General features: G+C 40.5%; 2 protein-coding genes across 3 annotated transcripts; both read right to left on the reverse strand.

Annotated features, from left to right (window-relative positions):
- Window positions 1-203: 203 nt before the first annotated feature.
- On the reverse strand, window positions 204-9469 carry rif1 (replication timing regulatory factor 1). 2 transcript variants are annotated; one of them, XM_026145662.1, is made up of 18 exons: window positions 9259-9469; window positions 8710-8758; window positions 7697-7831; window positions 7532-7610; window positions 7345-7441; window positions 7059-7189; window positions 6804-6898; window positions 5497-5686; window positions 5306-5398; window positions 4991-5129; window positions 4751-4902; window positions 3818-3935; window positions 3561-3740; window positions 3058-3168; window positions 2506-2568; window positions 1756-1856; window positions 464-550; window positions 204-378 (listed from the first exon to the last, which is right to left on the reverse strand). In XM_026145662.1, the coding sequence occupies exons 3-18, from the start codon at window positions 7810-7812 to the stop codon at window positions 283-285; spliced, it is 1848 nt and encodes a 615-aa protein (XP_026001447.1). In that variant the 5' UTR covers window positions 7813-7831; window positions 8710-8758; window positions 9259-9469; the 3' UTR covers window positions 204-282. The 2 variants fall into 2 exon arrangements, with proteins under 2 accessions (XP_026001447.1, XP_026001446.1); XM_026145661.1 differs by having other exon boundaries at window positions 9228-9469.
- A 5093-nt stretch (window positions 9470-14562) lies between these two features.
- On the reverse strand, window positions 14563-21707 carry tnfaip6 (tumor necrosis factor, alpha-induced protein 6). Its single transcript, XM_026144942.1, has 6 exons — window positions 21531-21707; window positions 20094-20231; window positions 19239-19400; window positions 15060-15288; window positions 14843-14883; window positions 14563-14752 (listed from the first exon to the last, which is right to left on the reverse strand). The coding sequence occupies exons 1-6, from the start codon at window positions 21628-21630 to the stop codon at window positions 14652-14654; spliced, it is 771 nt and encodes a 256-aa protein (XP_026000727.1). The 5' UTR covers window positions 21631-21707; the 3' UTR covers window positions 14563-14651.
- Between the last annotated feature and the right edge of the window lie 4179 nt (window positions 21708-25886).

Consider the following 25886-nt stretch of genomic DNA (forward strand, 5'->3'; position numbering starts at 1 on the left):
AGAGCCTCTTCTCCTCAACACTGAAAGGAGCCAGGTGAGCCGTTTCAGCTCTCGTGGTAGATAGAAGGCACTTAATCATAGAAAGTGCTTGTATGTATGGTCCTCAGGAAGAGTAGAAAAGCACTATGCAAGAACCAGTTCATTTACCATTTGTAGCAGGTCTTGACTAAGTGACCAACTATCTTGTCCCCCCCCCCAGTTTATACAGTTTTCAGTAAAATTACTGGAAGTAATGCACAAGATGTTACCAGTATCTTTTATTGTGTTCCTGTGGAATGAGAATCAAACTAAGTAGTAGACCCACCTCTCATCCTCAACGTAGGCTGGAAGCATGCTGCTGTCGTAGAGGAGGAGGATGAGGAAGAGAGCAGGTGTTCCCTGAGGAGTTAAACAACATTTAAGCAACATTCTGTGTAAGCACTTCCATGGAGCTATGCTAATCGTTGAACCATGAAGCACTCACATTTAGCACGTCCATCTTGCCCACTTGATAAGATGCAGAACTGAGAACTCTCTGAGGAATTCCTTTCACTGTGGCTTCAAACAGAACCTAAGGTTAAGAAGAAAAACAAAAACAGTCAGTGCAGTAACAACTTCTGAGCACTGAATCAGACCCAACACCTCAAGAAGCAGCCCAGTGCCTGGTGGGACTGTCTATCGAAGACATGTACCTGTTTGGAACCATGATAACAGGGTTCTTGCTGATTGGAGCTGGCTTGGCCCTGGCTTATCGAAGATTAAAGAAAACTGAATCAGCTGTTCAAAACCCCACAAGGCTGCCCACTGTGATTGAAACGATGGGACAAGTCGTGAGTTCTCAAAATGGGCTCATCGAACGCAGCACGGATAAGATCTTGGAGATGCTTGAGGCTACCGTGAACACTCAGAATAAGACCGCTGAGCGAAAATTGGATAACATCTTGGAGAAGCCAGCTGTGGTCTCAAGGCTGTAGCCGAACAAAAACACCCTGATAACAGACTGTGCATAGACTGTTTCTTCCTATCCTACGCAAGGCCACCTGGGTTGGCTGGAAGACTGTTTACTTAGCCTGGCAGGGCGAAGGACACCGTCTCAGCTGAACTCTGGACACACACACACTCACACACACACACTCATCCCCCCTCCCTTTCCAAATGCCTTCGATGCTTGTCCCCTCCCGGGGCAGATGTCCAGCGCAGACATGCTGCAGGACCGGATGCGCTGTCTACACCGGCTCTCTCTCACCCTTACCCGCCCCTGTTGCTTGTCTTGTGTTTCTATGGTGTATTGATAGTCATGTGCTTTTTGTGCTGGGGCGTTTTTTGTTCTGTTCTCAAACTGTTCTCCCATTAGGAGCTCAATCTGAGTGGAGTTTTTTTTTCTCCTCCTCTCACCTCATGTTATGTATTTTCGTTGTTTTTTCCTATCAGCCTACCTTTCTGACATGACTTCCCAATGTGATGTTTGTGTAAAGTTTGGTCAGAAGATTCCTTTGTAAGTGCGCATGCGCCATTAGCGTGCTGCCTGCTGTAACCTATAATGTACTTCGGGATTAATAAAGTATTCTGATTCATTAAAACAGGTAAAACGCTAACAATATCAGAAACAACTCAAGGAATGATACAATCTGACATAAAAACCTATCCTTTGGTGCTGCTTCTCAAATCATTTCTATAAGTGACAGTCTGTAAAGCTCTGCGTTTCTTATGAACAGACTAATTCTAGTTAAATTTTCAGTAAGTGAGTCAGTCTTAAAGCTTTCTGCATAACCTTACCAGGACTCTGTCTGCAGGCAGAGATTCTGAGGCGATGATACTCTGCAGAGCTTGAAGCATCAGTGTCAGTACTTCGCTTCCCTGTCGCTCCTTCTTATTGCCTAACGACAGAGCACAAGTATTATTCAGCAGCGAGTCCAACATCAATATTGTCGTCTTTTCAGGCTCTGCTTGAGATGAGTCATCATTGGGGACAGATCCCCTCAGAATTGTAGTCTTGTCACAGCAGTCCAGACTGAAGACCTGAACGCTCCAACTTAAACTGATGATGAGATGTGACAGGGTCAGGCAGAAGAGGACAGTGAGGTCTCGCTCGTCCTCCCATGGAACAAAGCTCAGACCCAATCTGAGTGCTCTATGTGGCGCTTTGAGGTCAGACCCATGACTTTAAGAGCCCACCCTGCTGAGCAGCAGCCACAACACAACTAGAAATTTAACCGATGATTAGTTATTTAACTACAACAAAAACAAAGAGCAGTGGAAACTGCTGACATTTCTGTTTCTCTGCAGATAATCACTGCCACAGTTTTGCCAGCAAAGATGAATGATTACTAAAGTCTGTGTGCATAAAGGCTCCCGCAGCTTTCTCCATGCTTTGTTACTTCTTTATCAAAAATCTAACTTACATTTGTTAACGAGACAAATAAATACATTCAAACGAATTAAACATTTTAGATTATCCCACCATAAACATTACACACAAACCAGTTAGCTCCACTGTCAAATCAATCAGGTACCTTCACTACTTACCGGACTCTATGGTCAGGGAAACAAACCGGACAAGACTTGTCCATATGAGGGTCAGAAGAGATTCTGCAGGAGAAAATAGCTTATAAGCTTATGTTTATATGGACTTAGGAGAGCAGGTTTCAGGTTTAAGTAATCAGTCACCCTATTTTCCAACAAATCCTTCAACAGTCTGTGACAAAGAACTTTTAGACCTCTTATCACAGACCTACATGATTAGCAGTCTGTCGCCCTAACACTACTTCCTTTCTCCAACTCCTCATCTTAAAAAGATTTCCTCATTAACATCAAGATTCCCAGTGACAACATTAAGGGGAAAAAAGCCCTCTGACTCATTTACAAGTGGCGAGGCTCAATTTTTACAGCCAAAATGATGCATCACTTCCGCATCACGCCTGAAAGCAGCAATGGCTTTGTTTGGACCAGTGTGAATAAGCACTGGTGACAAAATGCCATTTTTCTTCTAATGCATTCAAATATATTTAGTTTTGAAAATTCATCTCCAAATCAAAGTCGAGGTGAATGTCAGTCGGTGGATGTTTCTGTGAGGTTTACCTGGAGCATCTTTTCCGATGTTGATGAAGCCATCTCTGGTATTCGAGATGAGCACAGCAGCATGTTTAGTAAAGGAGGAAGCACCAGAGAGGAGCGGGTGGTTCAGGGGCTCTACAAAGAAAAACAATAAAAGGTATAGAGGAGACACACTAAACTCAAGTACTTCTTTAAACACCAAACTGAATGAGATCTTCTTGTCTGTGTTCCTGTGAATGATTTTTTAAAATTTGCACTTGGAGACAAATTTGCAGAAACATGAGCATTTCTGGGACATTTCCGCATCTACAGTAAAACACTTTCTCTTCCCTGTGGTCCCATTGCCAGAAAAAAAGACCAAAATGGAACTGGACAGAGCAATGGAGAAAATGAAACAGAAAAAGTATTTGAAATTTAAAAGGCATATTCTTTAGAAACAGTGGGTTTATCTCTGCACCTCCTTGTGTGGAGCCCGAAGGAACAACTATAAAGCAGGCTAATGCAGAAAACATGTGACTCTGACCCACCGAGACTCAGGATGAGTTTGTGTTTTGCTGCAGTCGCAACAACCTCTGGACCTCGAAAATAGTGCAGCAGCATCTCTAGTCCGAGCAGCTGAATCGACGGTATCGAGGAGGCGAGCTGGATGCTGGAGTTCAGGCTCATCCGAGATGTGTTGGCTGGGCTGTTGAAGCCTGGAGCACTTGCTGCAGACCGAAACAAACACTACATCAGTGTCTGTGTAAGCTGGATTAGTGCATTACATGTGGAGGAGTAACCGTACCAGTCTTGGGTGTACCAGGAGCAGCAGCGCTATTTTGAGCGATAGTTCTGGAAGGAGTGCCTGGTATAGAAGAGGAAAAGTCGGAGCCGATTGTGCACTGGAGCAGAGGTACAGAAACCTGAAAGACACAGAAACACTTCACTCACACCAGAGTTTCACACTTCATCACACGTTAGGAAAAACTGACAAGCTAGTAAACTCTGTGTAGATGGAAATAAAGTTGTGTCTGCATGAATTAAGAAGTAAGAAGAATGCAGTACTGTTACATAAAATTATTAAAAAGGACCTCCGTGACTGTTCACTGTTGAAGTAAACTCTGTTACCAAGATGTCTAAATATTGACTCATGTAACCCAAAGAGTTGATTACACTATTATACAGCTATGATGCATATGAAGTATTAAAGTAGGACTAGTATCTACTGCTGAAAGAGGGCTAAGTTCCCAACTGTGGTACTACTGAAGGTTAGCTCATCTTAGACTGGTCAAAGTTAAACTGATAAAAGAATGTGGAATAAGGTGCATTTAAATAAATAAATAAATAAATAAGCACAGTGCAGGATGTCTGACTGTTTACTGTAATTGTCCCACACTTAAACACTTTAAAATCACTTATAACAGATCTCTAGTTATTACCGCAGTGTCAATTAGCTTAAGTCTGCAGTACCTTTTAAACATGACTAATTACTGAGAAAAACTACCCTATAGCTTCACCAGTGACTGCAATCACACACTAAAAGTCGCACAAAGTCAGAGAATTAGGGATAATGTATGACCAAGTTTACTGTGAACAGAGCAAATCAGTGTGACAAGTGTGTGGCGCTGCAGCCAGTCCACTCTGCCACAGAAGCAGAACTGCAAGGAAGAAAATTAATTCTATAAAATAATCTTTGTTTTGTTTTTTGTTTTTAGAAAAAACAAACCGGGAATCTAACCTGATCAAAGTTGGGTGACAGGTTGGGCCCCAGTTGGATCACCAGGTACCACCACACCTCCACCTTGGTGAGCAGCAGGGCTTCTGTTCTGACATTGATGGATGTGAGCGGCTGCATCAGGAGCTTCATACGTTTGGCACTGCACAAGATGTCTTCGGGAGCACCAAGGGTATAGGTTTAAGATTTCAGTTTGACCACTGAACTTCCTATTAAAGACAGGATGAGTGTAATGGGGCTCACCTGGATTCAGAGCAAAGTTATCAATGAGGCTCTTCCAGGCAAGAAAGGCGATCTTCTTAATGGTAGGAGACGAGCTGCGGAAACCAAGCTCCTCCAGGTGCAGGAGAGAGTTGATGAAGGGACCTCCTCTGTGCAGCAGCTGAGCAGGAGACACAGTTAACCTGGCTGATCAGGCCATTCTTATCATTCAAAAAGAACAAGGAATTCCAAAGTTTTAAGCAAACCCAACAGGCCTTTCTCAGAATTTCTGGACGCAATGACTACTAAGTTACACTCATTTATTTAAATATCGGAGACCAAATATACAGACTTTACCTTCCCAAGCAGTTTCACAAACAAAGGCCACAGCTTCAGGACATTGGTTTCGTTCTTGGACATGAAAAGTTTCTGCAGTTCTGGTATCAGTTTCTATGAAGACACAAAGACAGTTGAGCAGAGATTATTACAATTCCCTTTTCACAAGCAACACCAAGCATCAAACTCCATAGAGACGTTAGACTACTCACTGTGGACATCATTGTTTCAATAACAGCAGACACCTCATTCTGCTTTTCCAGTAGAAGGGGCATGCCCATCTCCATGGCTGCGGCGGCCCGCAGACGCACCTTTGATGCAGAGTGGACCACCAGAGGGATTACCAGCTTTGCCCACTGTACTGCTCCTTCGCCCATCTGGGTGGGCACCTGCTCCAGCATCCTATAAACACCAAGGAAAGAGAGCCCCATCTCATTTTCCAATATAAATATTTTAGCTATCCATGTGCAGTACTTATGACACAAAAGAGGCCACACTTTCAAACAAGGCAAGCTGACCAATAAAATCTGGAATGACACAATCTAGAATTTTAGATCTGAAATGAAAGCTGCACCAATGAGAGTACCACCACTGCTGTAACATCGGACTTGGGGGAACATTCATTATCCAAAATGTGTAATTTCTCTCCCTGCTGGAGTTGGCTGAAGGTTTGTGAAGCACTTCAGCGAGAGCCAATCAGCTGCAGTCAGAGCTCTGGTCCACAGAGTCCCACTGTGAAGCTTCTTTGTGTGGCCAATGCCATATTAGCGTTTTGAAACTGGATGTGAAGAGTGAGGGGTAGCTCTGACTAAGTAAGTGAGGAACACTGCTCATATGGCAGTAACAACCTTAGCTATACTCCTCTTTTTCTGGCCTTCTGGCCATAATGAAGACCACAAGTTCCAAAATTGCCTTCATGTTGTAATCAATAATCAGAATGAGCTTTATTGACTAAGTATGTGTATTCATATAAGGAATTCAAACTAGCAACTGAATCCATAAAGTGTTCATAATGACTGTTTTGTCACACTTCTACACAGCTGGACTTTTTGCCCTCTGCTGGCCATTAGAAAGAATGTTTCTTGGTCTATGCCAAAGGCCCCTGACATGCACAGCAGGGGAACAAAATGCACAAGTTACCTGCCCAACATCTGTTCACAAACAGACGCTCAGTATTCTAACTCATATTACACTAAGCAATAGCACTAAAAGCAGATGTGTTTTCTTCCACCAGAGGCTAACATGAAAGAGGTGTGACAACTAAAGAAAGGACATTGGCAACTTCTATTTATCCAGACTAAAAAGCAATACTGGGAGTTTCAAATAAAATATGTAATGCATTTCTCATCATCATGTAAAATTACTTATTGTAGAAAGCCGCAGGGAGTGTTAATATTCCATTTTGTGTGACATTTCCCTCGACCCAAAGTGAGAATGTCCCACAGAGCATGATTAAAGGAAAACAGGGCAGAATAAAATACTCTGGTTATCCAGAAGTCTGGCTTCAAATAAATCTTACCTGATTATGACATTCAAGGCTTCATGCTCCATTACCACAGAGTGGATGTCTTCCCTTTTCCACACGCTCTCCAGTGTTCCCAGTATGGACGGCACCTGAGTGTAGAAGAAGCAACACGGATCAATACAGCAGCTTTGGAAATGCCTCTGCTCCTGAAATCACTGCTACGTTTTCAGCAGTGTTGACCTGACAACATTTTCAGTACACCATGATGCTTTCTGAAATTGTAGCACATAAGGTTCAGGTGCTGCTCACTTTTTTAGAGACTTCTTCTGCAGGAAAGCTCTGTTTGGAAATCACCCACAATGCCCTGGTGCAAGTGTTCTTATCAGTCGCCTTCGACACCAGCAAGCAAAGTGCTGACAGTATTTCCGCTGCAAAGACTTCTGCAAAAAACAAACAAAAATAACAGTTCCATCTGGCCAAGTCAGATCTGCAGTGATGATGTCAAGGTTCAAAGCATTTACGGTCATATGTACAAGAAGGAAAAACATTTCTCGGTGCAAGACACAAATGCTGTCTGATGTACACATGAAGTTACCTGACACTCCAGAGACAACATGAGAATGGTATACGCAAAACCCCAAGGCTTGTAAGGCAGCTTGGCTCAGCTCAGCATTTGGACTAGTTATGTGAGCCTGGAAGTGGCATAAGAAAATAAGGCTTAAAATTTAAATCTAAGCATGGAAAATGTAAGTTTCCGACAATTTTGCGCACAGAAGTCTCACCAAGATGGCTTTACCCAAACGAGAAAAGTGCTTTTCAACTGCAGGGAGGAACTGGCGCCCCTCCTCTCCACTGAGCCGACTGTACAGCAACAATAGAATATTCTGTCACTTGTGGTCTAGTCCTAACTTACGTCAAAGTCTGACATACTGGGGCTCGTAACTTACTTGGCGATGGTGAGGTAGGCATCTGTCTGCTCTGACTGTCCAGCAGTGCTGTCCTCCAGAGACTCGAGGAGAGGGAGGAAGCTGGAGTTGCTCAGAGGCCCTGCCGTCGCCATCATTATTACTCACCTTCTCGCCCTTAAAGAGGAGGAGCAGAAAAGGAGGAGAAACATGAGGAAAATGGATAAAAATAAACTTTTATAGAACTGCCCTGTAATAGACTGTCCAGAGTTTATGCACCCTAGATCAGAATCTTCTTGAAAAGTGCAGCCTAGTGGCAGCTCAAGTCAGAATTCAACGGAAAAAGAAGAAATCAGACTCACAGTTGTAATAAAATCCCAAAAGTGCAGTTAATTTAAACCAAACGTCTGTTGTTCTGTTTGACTCTGGAGTTTATCAAATTCACTGTCTTTAAACCACAGCAACATCCAGTCCACTGTGTCTCTCTTCAACCACGTTTCTCATTTACCACCTGAGGGTACGTACACACTGCGTTTGCCCTCCAGCTATATGGAGATTAGTTTTTAGCTTTTGTTTTTTAATTTTTAAAACTACACACAAATACATAAAATAAACATTTCTGTTCAGAACGCACATTTAATTCCTGTTTCTTTACTAACACATCTGTAAACACATCTCTCATTCATTCAGATATTGGGTTTGGATGTGTTAATAAATATTATACAAAGTTAAATTTGTAACTGGCACAGTTGTGACACAGCACTGGCAGACGCCATATCTGGAGATATTTGTCAATACCATATATTTGCATCACTGATATTCTGACATATTTTTTTATCCCAATTATCTAATTTTCCATTGTTAGTACTAGTGATGATTTCCACTTGAATTTAGTTTGTGTGTGTCTATATGTGTGCTGGGGGGTTGAAGGGGGGGCAATTTCCTTGTCTGACTATTTCACACTGCATAAGCTAGCTGTTTATAACAGCGGGCTTCTACCCCAGAACTGTCACATTGCAAAATAATCACACAAGTAAAAAGATGCATTTACGTACCTCAGTGAGAAGTAGGTGAAGCTGCGATCACCCGCCACTGTAGATACAGCTGTAACACAGTGAAGAATGGGCTTCAAATACAGGCTTGCGACACATGTTCGTTTTAGCTGGCGATGTAAACGCCTCCCAAATCAGTCTGTCAGTGTCTCGCTACTAATGCCATTGCTGGGTTCTACACAAATAGAGCAACTATTTTGAAATGACACATCAAAACCTCTGGACGCATTTTCTGAATCGTGACTGAACAATTAGCAGCCTGCTAACTAGCTTTAACAAATTAGCAGCACTAGCAGGCTAAACGTCGAGTCTCCGGCTAGCAAAGTTGCCTTCGCGCCGGCGCACACACAGGCAGACGACGCTGCGGCTAAAACGTCCCTGCTCATCTGCCCTTATTTAGCCTCACTAACAAGAACACAAACCTGCATGGCTAACCAAACGACTGTTTACACTTGCTTGTTTGTTTGTTTGTTTCAGCCAACACACACAGCACGTCCCCGCTGCTGACACTCACTGCTCACCTAGGTCGGAGTTATGAGAAGGGACACATACACAGCGCCGACGGCAGCAAATAAGCTTCACTTCAGCGGCCACCACGCTTCACTGTCTGGATTGTTTTCTGTGAAGTGCAGCTTTTAATGGCTCCTATTTCAGCCTCCTTTTCTGTGTCTTGTGCCGTTACCCCGCGAAATTTGCTGGCGCCAAACCACCACGCCGACGTACAAAATTACCTTTGACCCCGCTACGTCACACTCGGCCTGCCCCTTTGAACTTATAAGGAGAGCCCCAGAGCTGACAGCGTCAGCTTAAAAGGCTCTGAGAGACAACAGAGCGTACAGTTATTATTGTGAATAGCTGTTTACAGTTGTGACTCGTTTTAAAAGTGGTAGAGAGTGTTCCCAGGGGGAAGAGTGCTGAATGAAGCTGACTTCAACACATATGTAGATGGAAGGAACAGAGGTGATGGGGAGGTGTTGGTATGGTGTTAAGGAGAGATGTGCAGATACTAGTAGATTTTGCATAAAGAATGGACATGGATTTTTTTGAACACATTGCAAGAGGGAGGAGCAGGGAGATGTATGAGACCTGTGTCGACTACTGTGTGCACAAAGATTGTGTGCGCAATCTGAAAGACATGGGAGGCTGAAAGTTGATATGAGGATGGCATTGGATGGTAGTCTCTAGAATGCCTGTGGAAATCAAGAAGAGAAAACCAGTAAAGGGAAAACAAAGCAATAAATGGTGGAAGTTAAAAAAAGGAAGACTGATGCATAGGGTTAAGGAGCTCTGGGTGGTAGTGACTGTTACAAGATGACTGGGACGTACATCTGACGTGCTTTGATGCTTTGATGCTTTGATCCCAACTCTTTCTTGAGTTTGGATCAAGAAAGATCTTTCTTGATCTTTCTCTTCAAGCTATGATTAAATGTTCATTCTTTGCAGATTTAGAGTATGTCTGACATAATAGGTTAGACTGAAATGACTTTTTAATTCTCAGTGTTTGCTAAGTATTATATGTCATTTGTAATATTTGCAAGTGGGCCTCTAGTGGGCCCTTCGGCTGGCTATCATGAGTCCTGCTCACAATCTGCTGCTTTCTGAGGATTCTCAAGAAGGCCCAACAGCGTCTCCACTTTCTGAGAATCCTCAGAAAAATGGACCTGAAGAAGGAGCTGCTGACCGTCTTCTACCGCTGCTCCATTGAAAGTGTGCTGACATATTGCATCGGTGTGTGGTTCTCCAGCTGCACCACAGCACACAGAAAGGCACTCCAGAGGGTCATCAACATGGCCCAAAAAATCATTGGACATCCTCTTCCCTCCCTGAAGGACCTGTACAGCACTCGCTGTCTCAAGAGGGCACGCAGCATCCTACGGGACTGCACACACCCAGGACACGGGGTGTTTAAGCTGCTGCCGTCTGGCAGGAGGTTCAGGCTGCTGAGGTCCCGAACAAATAGACTCAAGGACAGCTTTTACAACAGGGCAATAGCCCTGATCAATGTAAATAGCTGACCTGACTGGATACCTCCCTGGACTTTTTAGGGGGAGGTAACAATGTTTAAAACGATAACAATAATATTTATATTTATAACAAGGTGCAATAATAATTAATGTGCAATAATAACAGACAGGTTATAATAATGCTTTTGGTACACCTGGTATATTCCAGACATAGAACCGAGGACAAATATTGTCATTGAACATAAAACTAGTTTAAAACCATTTATGTTACCGTGTGCCGGGGAGCAGTGTCCTGATGACATGTAGGTCAATGAAAAACATTACAATCAAGACTGCGGGTATTATGCAGTCGCTCCATCTCTGCCTCAAGCTAATGTAATCAAGTATCTTCTCTTTGGAATTTAACTTGTCCAAGAGGAATTTTTCTTTTAACAGACGCAATGGTCCACGTATAGTGTGGCCAAAAACAGTCAGTGGGACTGAACCCTAAAGGTTTCTGATTTGTCTCTCTGACAGCGAATAACAGCAGAGGCAGCCCCTCGTCACACTCCCGGTTTGCAGTACACATCATTGTGAGAACGTACTGGTTTCCTGATTTTGTTTTTAGAAGTAGTCCGAGACATTCAACAAAAACATGCTGAAATGGCTCTTCAATAACTGGGATGGGTAAGTAAGTGTAAGTAAGTCACCCTTCTTAAATCTATTCAACTTTACTTAAGTTGGATTTAAAGTGAAGTCTTCCAACTTAAGCTCCATTATGACACCCTCACAGACAAGAAAAAACTGCCAACCAGAAAAGTAGTGGGGAACAAAGGTCAATACAAGCAACTTACCCAACACAATATAAGCAACTTACTCAACATACGACGAAAAGAACAAACAACAAAAAAGAATGGACAAGCCCCCAATTCATGAAACAAATTTACAGAAGCCACAGAACCACTGAATTCTGATGTGGTGTCCCAAAGATTTACACCACCTACCTGGTGCAAAAACAAATGTCTTCGTCTGAGCTTGCAGAATGCTGTATGAAAAAATGGGATTGCAGCTGTAGCACCTCTATCTGGTGTTTGTAAGGCTTTGTTTCTAATTAGCCATCTCCTTTGCCATCGCTGCTGTTTTTGGTGGCACCCAGTAATCGTGATCAGGCCCTGCTTTTTCCATCTCTGCCTCAGAGTCGACATTCAGTTCCATTGAAGTGATCGCTGCTCCCAAACATTCACTGTGGGTATTTTGTAGTCATCCCATGAAAACAGTGAGTGATAGAGCTCCCTTTTTCAGTTTCCTCAGTCATCCAGCAGTCACAACAAAGACTCCTCACTGAAGTGCCTGCTACATACGCAGATATTTTTTGTGGTACTAAAGTTGTCCTTGTGGATGTTGATTAGCCACTGTGTTCTAACAACAGTATCAACAGGAAATTAATGAACGCTAATCTCCAAATTATAGAGAGAGGAATTTGCCACGCCTCCTTCTATTCATGTCAAGTTACCACGTTTAAGGGTTTTCATGTTTATTTCCTCTTCATCAAGTTTTTCATGTTTAGGATGCTTCATGTTTTCTTTTAAGTTTTCCCAGTTTAGGTTTTGTTTAGCTTTGCATTGTTTCACCCTTTTATTTTGTGCTGTTCTATCAGCCTCAATAAACGGCGCGTTTTTTGTCAATATCAAGTTTAGTTTTGCGTGACTGCAATTTGGTCCTCTTCCACTCCTCACACAGTCAGCTTCGCAGCCAGACTGTGACAACAACTTTTTTTTTTAACTTGCTGAAATGCCAGTTGCCTTCCTCTAACCCTAAATCTGCTCATCCTTACATGTTTCTATAAGCAGTGCAGTAATGCTTAAACTGGAAATAGCCAACAGGAACTACTCAGGCACGCACTCGCATTCCAGAGTGTGATGCCATATTGTCCACAGAATGCACGAGGAGTTCATTATATCCAGAAAAGCCAGAACCTTCAAAGAAGGAGAATAATAAAAAAATGACCATAATAATAAATCAAATAATAAGTCTGACAAATAATTGTAGTGCACCTCAATGCAATTGCATTGGCACAATGAATTTTAAAAAAATAGAAGCGTTACACACACAGCTTGAAAGCAAGACAGCTGCTGCAGATAAATAAGTGGTGTGAGAGGAAAAGCTCTGTACAGCAGTTTGATATTTTAAGCTCTGTGGGAATGTGTGAGTCCGTTATCAGTCCTTTACATTACTGTTATTATTTTGCCTTAGTTAACTGTTGTCACTGAAAGCATATTTCTCTTGGCTCTTACTGGAAACTGGAGCATGGCTCCATTTCACGGGCATCTCCATCTCAGTGACTGTATAAAAGTGTCCATCTCCTGTAATCAATGACTTCAGCTTGTCAAGCCGAGAGGATAACAGCTCGCAGCTTTTTCCTTGTTTGAGCATGTGCATTGTAAATCAGTGTCTAACAGGAAAACGTTGGGAGATTAGCAGGCTAGGAAAGCTAAAGCTGGCTCTGTTTTCACTGTTCTGAGATCAGTTACAAACCACATTTTGTGTGGAACAAAACTAGCATTAGCAAATAGACAGTTTTTTCCTTCCTGACCAATTTGGAGTGCAGTGTGAAACTCTTAATAAGTCCTTTAGCACATTATCAAGGAAAAACGTGATAGTTTTAGCCTTTTAGTTTTGATAATTTATGTGCATTTTGCCAATAATACACCCATATGGAAAAGAAATAGTAAAAACTTATGAAAGACTGACATAAGATGAGGCCTACTTCATATAGTGAATCATATAAGACTTATATGATTTACTCATGAAAGTGGCCACTTTCTCATTACATTTTTATATATTGTTTTAGTAAGTATCCAAAAACATACAAGTTTCATTGATATGATTTTTCAAGGGATCTTGTATCTGTTTTTACTCTTGTATGCTTTTCATACAAGTTTCACACAAGACAGATACAAACTTTGTAAGATTTATATATATCTTTTCCATATGGGCAGTTTTAAGTGTAGTGTTTTATTGCTTATTCTTTTATGTTCTTTTTTTTTTAAGGAATGGTTCTAAAAAATACATTGACAGCTAATAATAAAAATGTTTTGCTAATATGGTAGATATTTATTTAACTATCCATGCATCCATCTTCTTCTGCTTATCCGGGGTGGGTTGCTGTATTTAAGTATACAGACAAAAACAAAAAACAAAAAAACAAAACAGACAGCACAAAACATTATACTTTAAGGTAGTTCTTATATAGAGCTTTTTTATTCTTCCTGAGCACTCAAAGCACTTTATCTGTGCTTATTGGGTCTCGCCCAAGCATGCAGTCTGGAGTAGCCAAGGTTTTAAACCAGCAACCTTCTGCTCTACCACCTGAGTTACAGTCACCCTATGTAACAGCCAGTGTTGTTTTTGTTTTTTGAATAAAATTTTATGCCTGAAACTAAACTTGGAATGAACACAGAACCCATTAGTGGTTAGAACAGATGAAGAATGCTGCAAATGTAATATTTTAGCATTGTTGATTGAGTGGGTTACTGTTCCCATGTCCTGCTGGGCCCCCAATTTGGGCTCGTCAGTCGGGACAGTGGGGGCTGTTGACATGGGTCCTGGGTCTGTTTTTCCTCACCTTGCGGTCTCAATCACCTCCTCACTGCAACAGCTAAATTCTGTTTGGTTGTGTACCTGTCTCAGTTTTGTCTTTTAGGTGCTGTTTGTTTATTGTGTGTTTGACACAGATCTGTTTGGTCTATCAACGACTTTTGTCTTTCTCTCTCTCTCTTTTTGTCCCTTTACTTTTTCAATTCCTCCTTCTTGTCTTTATGTTATTATCTTCTCCTGTCTTTCACCAGCTCTGACAAAAAAAAAGAATGTATCCTTATTTTTCTCAAATAATTATTCCTTTAATCAGCTACAGAGAATTTTTAATCAAGTACATAAGGTAACATCATAAATACAGCAACAGGATTATATCAGTGTATTAAACCATCAGTCAAAGGAGGGGCTTTATTTATGTGGGAGAGATGCATTAAAAGCAATATACTGTAACTGGAAGCCCCCAGCTGTAACCGAAGCATCAGAGAGGAACTTCAGTGTCATCACGTTCCCTGGAAAACATCACAAACAAATGTTTTGTATTGCTTTAAATCCAAATGTTTCTTTGTGTTCTTTTGATGTGAAAATGTGAGGGCTCTCACCTGTGCTGATTATATCATCTGGCAAATAATCACCACAGAACCTGGAAATAGATTTTATAAAGTCAGACACTTTCTTGCATTGTTTTTCTTGTAATTAAAAGATTTGGCATTTGAGGCTGTGAAAATGTTACCTTGGGTTCTTAAAACATTTAACTGACATTTTTCCTAAATTCGGACATCTTCTGTGCTAAATAACTACCCAGCTAGTTTTTCTCACCTCCCAGCAAAGCCCGATACGTCATCGTAGCTGTCGTAAACCTCCAAGTAATCTGCCAGACACTCTGTATCATCCTCTACATCAAACTCCATGAAGTGGAGGCGGATCTTCTGGCCCAGGCGGACTCGGATGTGCCAGTAGCAGATCTGTTCATCTTCATACTCCTCAGGGAACCCAGGAGACTGGATGATCTTCTGCTGCTCTGTCAGGACCCCGCCACACTCCTTGGCTATAAGAAGTGACATGAGTGGATCAAGGTTTTCAGAAAATATAATATGAGAATATATTTATATAAAGGAAATAAAATTCAGCTATTACTCTAAATTTTTTATTTCTGTTTAATCAGTCTGAGAACCAGCAGCTATAAACACCCCCAACCTTCACCATAATAGATTACTGTCTTTTTTCTTTTTTTTTTTGCATGAACCTTTAGAGTGCTAGCTGACTATAACTGGGACTAAACTATTAAACACTCCATGTTTGCTAGTTACAAAGTTACACTTTGCTTTCTAAAGTAATGCATAACATTAATCACATTATATTTTTCAGCATGCAGTATTTAGTACATGTATGTGTACATGTACTTAATTCAGTAATTACATTACAGTCACAAATGTCCTTACTCGCATCACAATGGTTCTTCAGTTATCTTAACCCTGGGTGGACTGAAATAAAATTCAAACAAATCAGCCTTTTTCTTTCTGCACTTTGGCTACAATCAAATGATTTCAGTTAATTTTCAGTAGAAGGAAAATAGTGGAGTAGTCTACAACTGTTGTGTAGGTAAGAAGCGATGTGTAATACTTTATTATACTCATTACTTTTTTGAGAATTTACTCAAACATGGTTACAGTTAGTTTAATACTTTAAGTCAACATCTTTCACAGCTCACCGAGCTCAGCTGAATGTTCCACTGGTAAAAACTGTTCTTTGGTGGTATTCTTGTGCTGGGCACTACAGAACATAACCTCAATATAGCAATTCTGTATCACTTTAATAGCAAGGCAAGCATCTGTTATCGTAGGGTACACCAGCACTGAAGAAGGCTGGTAGGAGCTCTTGCAGTACATTGATATATGGTGGCTTTTGAAATTAAAATCAATGTTCGCTGCATATTTCCCTTCTATACTTTATTTTACACCTGTAAAAAGCAGCACATGACTATTCTAGAATATACTCATGCAATATATGATTTTACCTACTTTAAAAAAACGGATTTGACTTTACAAAAAGGTAACTGGGTAATATAACCCAATGGGGAGGAAGAATGTAGTGTCAACAATTTATTCTTTTAGTCTGTTGCTGGGACTGTGCCTCAGCATATGAAACATTTAAGTTTGGGATGTCCCTTTCATGTGAGCTCTGAATAAATTCAAAACAGAGAAAAGGAATCCTGTTGTTGAGCAAGACAAAAATCAAACACACATGTTGAGACGGTGACAATCACTGCTTTGAGCGACACAAAATTAATGTCTTACAGAATCTTTCGTTTTTTGTTCAGATTTGCAACAGTAAGCTAACATCTATCAAAGGGTACAGTTTAGCCAAAATGTCTGATCCAGACATGGTGAGAGGGATTCCACAGCTGGCTGACCTGGTGATCTAAACTGCCAAATTTTGGGATGAGAGAACTATAACCAGTTTCATAAACTGGTTTAAATGAAATTAATATTTTCTAAAAGAAACATTAAATTCCATCAGTATGTTATTATTCTGCATATTAGTGTGTGTATTGTCATATACATTATATAAGACAACATGTTCTTAGCTAGGAGTAAGAGAGCAAGAGACAGTCCTGCAACAGTTTGTTTTCTACTAAAGTGCCACTTAAGTGTTGCTTCTTTCTAAGGTTGTCTCAATTCCAATTCTTCATTACGTATTTAGTGGTGACTTGAACAAAATTTCACCAAGGATACAAATTTTGATGTGTGTGTATATACACACACATACACAGGCATCATGACCACCAAGAGGTGAAATGAATGACGCTAATTATCCCTTGATCGTGACACCTGTAAGTAGGTGAGATATATTATGGAGCAACTGAACATTTCCTCAAATATGGAGGTTGATCAAGCCTTGAAAGCAGCTAATTCCTACAGTTTTCCTACGTTTCTGGGTTAGTTACAACCCCTTTGCCTGCATAAAAGCAGTGTTAGAACACACTATGGTACCAAACCCTTGTATCAGTTGAACAGTACTCCACTGCAGAAAGTAGTGTGTTGCTACAAAAATGGCAAGAAAAAAGGCAATTAACAATGGAAAAGAGGCAGGCCATCATGACACTTAAAAAGGTCTTTTCTATAGAGAAATTTCAAAGAAAGTCAAGGTGTCAGTGAGTACAGTTTCCTTCACCATCAAAAGGCACTCAGAAACAAACTGTGACAGGAAGAGGTCTGACAGACCCAAAGACACCACTGAATCAGAGGACAAGTTTCTGAGAGTTAACAGCTTACATGATTGGCGGGCTCACAGGACAACAGCTTCAAGCACAGCTTAATAGTGGTCGTAGTAAGCAAGTCTCAGTTTCAGCTGTGAAGAGAAGACTTTGAGCTGCAGGTTTGACAGGACGAGTTGCAGCAAGAAAGCCATTACTAAGACGTAAGGCAAAGAGGCTTGCCCGGGCCATGAAACACCATCATTGGACTACTGCAGACTGGAAGAAGGTATTATGGACTGATGGATCAAAATTTGAAATCTTCATTTCATCATGCAGGATCTCTGTACCCCGTGAAGTAGGCGAAAGGATGGTTCCACAGTGTGCGGCGTCAACTGTCGAACATGGAGGAGGAACTGTGATGGTCTGGGACTGTTTTGCTGGATTGAGGGTCGGTGAACTTACAGATTGAGAGAAAGACTCAACCAAAACGGCTACTACAGCATTCTGCATTGGCATGCTCTCTGATATGCGTTTAGTTGGTCAGGGGTTCATCCTACAGCAAGATAATGACCCAAAACATAAGTCCAAGCCAGAACTACCTCAGGAAAAAAGAACAAGAGGGTAAGCTTGAAAACATGCTTAAACAAACAGTCACCGCAGTCTCCAGACTTAAACCTCATCGAGCTGGTTTGGGATTAACTGGACAGAAGGGTGAAAGCAAAGCAACCTACAAGTGCCACATTTATGGGAACTTCTGTTAGAGATACCGGAAAAACTTTATGAAGAATATTTGATGTCTATTGTAGAAAGAATGCCACGGGTGTGTTCAGCTGTTACATCTGCCAAAGGTGGCTACTTTGATGAGTCAAAAGTTTTAGTGTGCAAATTTATTTGGTTTTTTGGGTTTTTCCGATTGCTTATTTGTACTATCCTTTTATTTCAGAGTACAATGAGACATTAAACTGGAGAGAAACTAAACTTTCAATAGAAAATGATGCAGCATTATTCAGGGTCAACATTGAGCTGTTAGAGCTCATAAGCCAGAATGTGTTTTAGTTATCTGTTATTCATCAGCTCCACTGGCATCCACCAGGTTTATTCATTTTCTGACCATGACTGAAATTATGGTTGTGAGTCAAGACAAAAAATGGTCCCACTATGGTCTCATCTGCACTAGTTGCCTTTATGGTCCTCCATGGTTGACACAAAACTGTGCTAAATCTGAGGCACCTCAAGATGACAGCATTAAAGATAAACAGTGGTAAAGCTGTAAAGGTTTTAATCTGTACTGACTCACTAAATAAACAATATGCAGAGCACTGACCAGACTCTATCCATGAATGTGCAGCTGTGTTTTTAAGCACCAAGTATTGTGCTGTAGTGATACAAACCCTGTTCCATGTTTTGAGGTTACTGGAACATGGTGCAAGTTTTACCAGTATCCAAATGGATGAGTTTAAGTAAAATTATAAACTGTGCAGTTGTTATGAAGGTTAAAATTAGCTATTGATGATAAAACTGGTTTTGGTTAAAGGCTGTAAAAATGTTTATTTCTACTGTAAACTTTTTCTATTTTAACAGGAGTCTGTCTCACTTCTGGAGCCAACCTCAAGTGATCTCCAGAGGAATTGTTTTTGGCACATTTGTATCTTTTTGGCAGCTCTGCTGCTGCTTCATAACCTGGTGATAATTCTATGCGGGACTGAGAGCCACCCTTTCTAATTATACATAGTCATTTGATTAATGAATGATGTTAAAATATTAAACAGTGCACAACAGAAAGGGAACGTCATACTCACAGTTTGGGTTGTAGCAGTAAACATCCCATTTCTCACTTTTGTTCAGCCTGTATCCGTAGTCAATTATGCCAACCTTCCCAAAACCACAGTTGGATCCGGATTTAACGATTGGGTAGCCAACGCGTCCTTTGTCAAACCATCCAGCAGCGCAGACATGAAAGCCTGAACATGAGAAGAAATATGTTTTTTTCCCCAACTGACACAAAGAAACTACTGTATGCTACAAAGTATGAGAAGTCTTTTAACTCTGCTAAGAACCAGAGAACAGCTGGTCAAAACCTGTTGGGGACCAAGATTTGGCTGTTTTTCCTATGTGTGCGCACACAGAGGAATTTAAGTTAGAGTCACAATCAGCAGCCCCCCCAGAGCAGGCCAGATAAAACATGGCCTCCTGGGTAGACTCCTGTGGAGAAACTCAGCTGTAATAGCTGACAGTAAGGCTGATTGTAAGGCCAGAGGCAGAGTCCATTTCTGTGCTGTGGGAACAGTGACACTACCCACCAAAGAAGTTGCTAACAGACTTTTACAATATACAGGGAGTGTTTAAAATTAGGCGAGATGGGAGATGGGATTAAGGCAACAGGCACCCATAGAAACACTCATGGAAAGAATTGTTTCACTCACTTCTTCCTTTTGACCTTTACCATGTCAGCACATGCACCACTTTTCCTACAAGTTAAAAGCATTCCAGGCGGTTAAGATGTTACATCAGGATGTTTGATGGACTACACATTAAGGAAGCACCTGCATGTGTTTTGAGTGAATCACTTCTGATGAATTACAGTCCACACACACTTTCTTTCTCTGGAAGGAACTCCGTGTGTGTGTTGTGTTTGCGGATGAACTGCTGCAGACCTATTTGACGAGCTGCCTCCAGTTGTTCGTAAGTGGCCAGCGTCCCTCCCTCATACTTGCAGACAGCCTTGGCCTCTTTATACGTCAACTGGTATCTTCCTTTGCGTGATTCCCGGTGGTAAACTCCAGCTGCTTGTTCTGTCAAAGACAGAGAACAGAAAAGGAAGTCTAAGCCTTGGGATTCTCTGCATACAGAGATAAAGACTAGGTCATCTACATAGCATAGTCATTTTGTGCCTGAGGCATGTTTAAAAGGACCCAGTGGTTACAGCCAATTTGGACACCATGTTTTTATTGTGAGAGAGAATGAAAAAGACTGTGTGATTCTTTCTCTCTTTCTTTTTCAAATTGGAAATTGGAAGGCCACCAACAATTTCGTCCTATCAACAGGGAGTCTTCTGCTGATCCTGTGCTTTTACGCATGCTTGACTGCAAAACTTGGCAGAAAACATTCTAAATTAGCCAACAGTTGATATTTTGATCTTTTTAATGAATGTAATGTTTTGTGCATATATTTATCAGTATGTTCTGTAACAATGACTGACTTAAAAGTTCATATAAACATGTAACCAAGTAACAAATATTGTATGAATTCTTTTTCTTCAGTCTTGCTTCTGTATGAAGGACTGAAACTGCCTAAATCAAAACTAAGTAAAGTTGGAAACATAGGAAATAAATGAGTATTTAAATGAATAGAATTTTATGATTTTATTTTATGAAGATATACAGACAATAAATGGCATACAAATTCATCATTCATTTATCTATCATTTATTATATTGAATCTATTTAATGTATTTAAATTTTTTTAATTCATTAATCTATATTTTCTTTCCAAACAAATGTTCAGGTATACACACACACACACACACACACACACACACACACACACACACACACACACACACACACACATATATATATGTATGTATATTAAAACAGCAGTTTGTTTGATTAGCATTATTGCAGACTCCTCAAAACTCCTCAGTAACATTATTAATGTCACAATAATGGAAAGCAATCACATTCCCAGATTAGCAGAAACAGTATTGAACTTTCTTGTGATCTGGACATTTTGGAAAGCCCAGAGATGAAGTCATTTCCTCCTGTTTACTGGCCTCCTGCAGCACTCCTGCCAGGTCATAAACGTGCAGTTTGGCACAAGGGAAGCAGCTGGACTACTGTATAGCCTATTAATCCTCCTGACAACAAGCCTTTATGTGAAAATAACCTCTGCTGTGGATTAACACAGGAGAAAACTTTCTAATAATCACAGGTAGCTGGAGGTTGAACTAGTTTTTATGAATAACCAAAAACTGACTTCGCAGCTCTAAGGGGATGCAGTTATTCTTATCTGAACTGGATAACAGTTTCTGAAAAAACATTTCAATGTTTCTAGCTACCACAGCACGAAAAAAAGGAATCTTTCGGTCTTACCTAGCCAAATTGAATTATGAAAAATTCCGTTACTGTAGCTCCATGCCTCCACCTCCTTTAGCACAAACCCGAGTAACCAAAGAAGAGCCAAGACACGCATCCTGCAGCCCTCAGTGCACAGCTGTTCTCTCCAGATGTTTCCAGTAGTTCTCTCCTATGCCCCTCTGCTGCTTCTGGCTTTATATACCAAACGCTGACTGCTGGTGCCTCCCAGGAGAGGTGGGAGGTATCAAGTAGTCTGGTGTGAGATAATTAACTGCAGCCAGTGACTACTTTTACAGTATCCAGCACAAATAAGGATAAATGCTGGAGTTAGTACTGTTTGTCTGTTCACTACAACAGACGTTTGTGCTGTCAGAAAAAGACCTTCTTAAAAATAAAGCAAGTCAATTCAGAGGTTTTGTAAAGGGTTAGACTTTGTGGAAATGTGTTTAACAACAGAGGAGCGTGTAAAGTTATATTTACACACTGCATAATAAAAAGTCAGAGAGCACTTGAACCATCTTACCTTTGATTTTTGATGTGGGTTGATTATTTTGGTTTGCAGTCACCTTTGTTATATCATTTTGTTCTAAACAAGTTTGTGTGTCAGTAAGGACTGTTTACATGAATTTTTAATCCACAAAGACCAGATTTGTGTTCCTTTTATTTTTTGAGCAGTATATTTAATGATTTAAACAAAACAGTTGTTGAGTTTTAAAAGTCATTTATAAATAAAATACTGTACATTACTGTATATAAGAATTCATTATGAGAAAGACTTACACTGCCTTAGAAAACATGTAGGAGTCATTCAAACTGATAACACTTTTAACATTGTTGCTTTAATTTTTATTAATGTGGCTGTCATGCTCCATTATACTGTATATTTCTCTGTGAGTGTCATCAGCATTAGCTACGTGTTTGTATTCTCATTGAACAGTGAACTAAATAACTAATTATAAAGTTTTAAATTATAAAGATGAGAGTTTCGTGAAAAGTTGTGTGCTGTGTTTTTAGATTTTAGCCCAACTCTCACGTACAGGATCAATTCCAACACTTAGTGCCAAAAACTAGAGTTCCTCTAATGACCGCTGAAGGCTGGTTCAAAATTGAGTCAGTCTCCACTGAACTCTGTGTTTGTGTGTGTTGTGTTTGTGAGAGAAATACACAACTTTACAGCATGTTGAATTCAAGAACAAAAAAAATCTGTTTGGATCTTTAACGCTAATTTCCTCCTATAAGACAACTGCACAGTGGGGGATAACTACATACGTATATAACTTAAACATTTGTGTTGTGGCAAGGCTTAATGTTAAGGTTGTGACTACTTGACTGGTAGGTGTCCCAGCCTGCAAAAACATGTAGCCACTGTGACATTAGACATTGTTTTAGGACACATTGGGCTCACATTGTGGAGCTTCAGTATTACTGCACTGGCCACAAGTACTTTATTTTGTTTTTTTAACAAAAAGTGGCCAATGGATTCAATGAAATCAGCACTCAGAGTTAAATATAGTGCTTAATTTAAGTATAATACTATGTTTAACAGTAGCACAAACCTACTTTGAAGGTTTCCAAAACATTTGTGAGTGTAACCCTTATTAAAGAAACACCAGTACCCAGGAGGTATCCATTAAATATATGCACAAATTGCAAACAATAAAAAATAAGACAGACTTGTTTTATTTATTTAATTATTTTACCCTGAAGATACTTTACTAAAGCGGAGAGTCCACAATGAAGATGATTCACAGCTGCATGGTGACCAAGTCCGCAGCAAGTCAAAGACGTGATGGAGCAGCACAACACAAAGTGGTCAAGTCCCGAGGTAAACTGTTTTTTCGAAAAGTGCGCAGTTGAGATACAACTGACAATTTAAAGTAAAGCATATGGTTGGTTGACTGATGACAGGGTAGTAAAAACGTTTATGGGTTACCTAGGCAACTGGAGCCTGTAATATTTACTAGTAACTGACGGTCAAAGTAGTTGATGACGTATGAATCACTTCCTGGTTATCTGGACTAATTTTCAGAAAATTCTGAGTAAAACCACAGCTCTGTTTCTTTCTGTTGCTATGAAATGGTAAAAGTATACTTTACATTCGATGCACGTTAAAATAACTCATATACCTGTGATGCACTGATGATGAATTGCTGATGAGGCCATTCACCAGTTTTTCAAAGCGATCAGGACCCATCATATTTTAGTTAGTTTTCTGAGTGTAGCAAAACCTGCTTTTTTTCCCCCTAAAATGCTGTGTCAAGAACCAGTGGGTGGTGTCACGGGCTTGCGTGATGGTGCCTCTATCTTTTATATTCACTCATTCAACATAGAAAAAGGATTTCTTGTTCTGTTTCTCTGCAGTCCTGTCAGGAAAGTTGCTCAATAGCACATGCCACAGAGGGGAGTTTGATGTAACAGCATACAGTCCTGTGTGGGGGTTTCCAGATGTTCGTTTTGCACAGCTTCAGTCAATGGGCACTGAAGTAAAATTGGAATTGTGTTTTCACAGCAATTTAGGAATAATTCTTATACATTTCTTTAGAGCCACATCAAGGACAGCCAAGAAGTTTTAGAAACCTAGAGCATTTTGAGGATTTGAATATTTGCCTAGTAACATTTATTATTTTGACTACTATTAAAGCATAAAGCTGTAATAGTAGGCCTAATATATTTGATTTCACTTTCAGTTCTATTTTATATACATATCACCAAATCACTGCAACAGTGGTGCTTTATATTAATGGTAAAAGGACAGGTTTTTACATAGTGCTTTAAACAACATCCCTACTTCACCCACATGCACAGAAGCACTTCTTATACACCCTAGTGCTTTCTATATAACATTGACACTCCAGTTAACACATCAGAGATCAACTTGGGGTCACCTGCCACCACCCCAGATGGCTGCCCCTCCCTAAACCTGCAGGAGATTTCTTTCTGTTAAAAGGGAGTTTTTTCTTCCCCCTGTCACCAAGCGCTTGCTAATAGGAGAGTATCAGATTGTTGGGGTTTTCTTTGTATTACTCTAGGGTCTTTACTTTGTAATAATAATAATTATTGTAGGCTTAAAACCTACCAACCAGAACACGCACAATCTCGTCTGATCTCGGAAGCCAAGCTGGCTTTGAGAAGGCTTTGATGCGAGACCACCTGGGAATACTAGCTGCTGTAAACTTGGGGTGGCTGTAGCTCAGGAGGTAGACAAGGTCATCTACTAATTGGAAGGTTGGTAGTTTGATTCCTGGCTGCTCCGGTCTGCGCGCCAAAGTATCCTTGACTGAGATACTGAACCACAAGTTGCTCTCCAATACTTTCATGACTGTGCAGATGTTAGACAGAAAGCACTTGGGTGTAAAATTACAGTCTGTCACAATCTGTTGAGGCTGGCGGAGAAAGGACAAAACACACACTGTTAAAGACAGACAAAAATAATAATAACAAATGATTAAAGGTGAAGTGACATATAAACACATATAGAGTGAAAAGAGGTCAGTGAAAAAGAAAAAGTGCATGTAAATGCATAACTAAGGAGGTTTTACAGTCCTGACTTTGAGCTTTACAAAAAAGGAAAGTTACAAATACACGATGAAACCAAATACCTGCATGCTGGCTGTGGGACCTTCTTACCACAATAAATGCCCCGAGAGACATTTTTCCTCTCTTTGATACTCACCAGCTTGAATACAGTGGAGTGAAATCCTAATGGTCCACTCTGAATGGCATTGTCAGTTCTCAATCAAATGATACACATCTTTGTAAACCACAATGCATAAATCATTTTAGGATATCCAACAGCAAAACAGTTCCTTACTTTATGACGGCAATACCTGCTTAGCAGTGTACTGGTCTTTTACCTTTTTAGTCATCTATGGAAGTAAATGCTACTCTTAGCTTGTTAATGTTGCATCATGAGACTCCGAAGAAGAAATTCGAGATTATTGTTTGCTACTAGAAAAAGAACGGGACGTTAAAGGGTTAAACAAGGTATCTGTTTAGGATTTTTTTGTGTTGAATGGCAAAGCGACAACTCACTGACTAAAATATAATAAACATAGTTAGGTATAGTTAAACATAGTCCATGGTTTACAGGAAGCACTCTACACCGAATCCAGTCACTGACACCCCCATAAGCAACATGATATCGCTTAACCTCAGAATCACACACACAATCACGCCAATGGCTTCCAGGCAAAATTGTCTGAATGGATTCCAGATCTGGAAGGAAATCATGTATAGGTCTTAATTCTCCATGTGCCCCTCCCATTCCATCCCACACATGGAAAGTCCTTCTCAGGCAACATAATTGTGTCATACTGTACATCACAGCCACGTTTAACCACGAGATTCATCATCATTTCCATGTGTTTTACA

Source organism: Astatotilapia calliptera, chromosome 16, assembly GCF_900246225.1.
Source record: "Astatotilapia calliptera chromosome 16, fAstCal1.2, whole genome shotgun sequence".
Classification (NCBI taxonomy): domain Eukaryota; kingdom Metazoa; phylum Chordata; class Actinopteri; order Cichliformes; family Cichlidae; genus Astatotilapia; species Astatotilapia calliptera.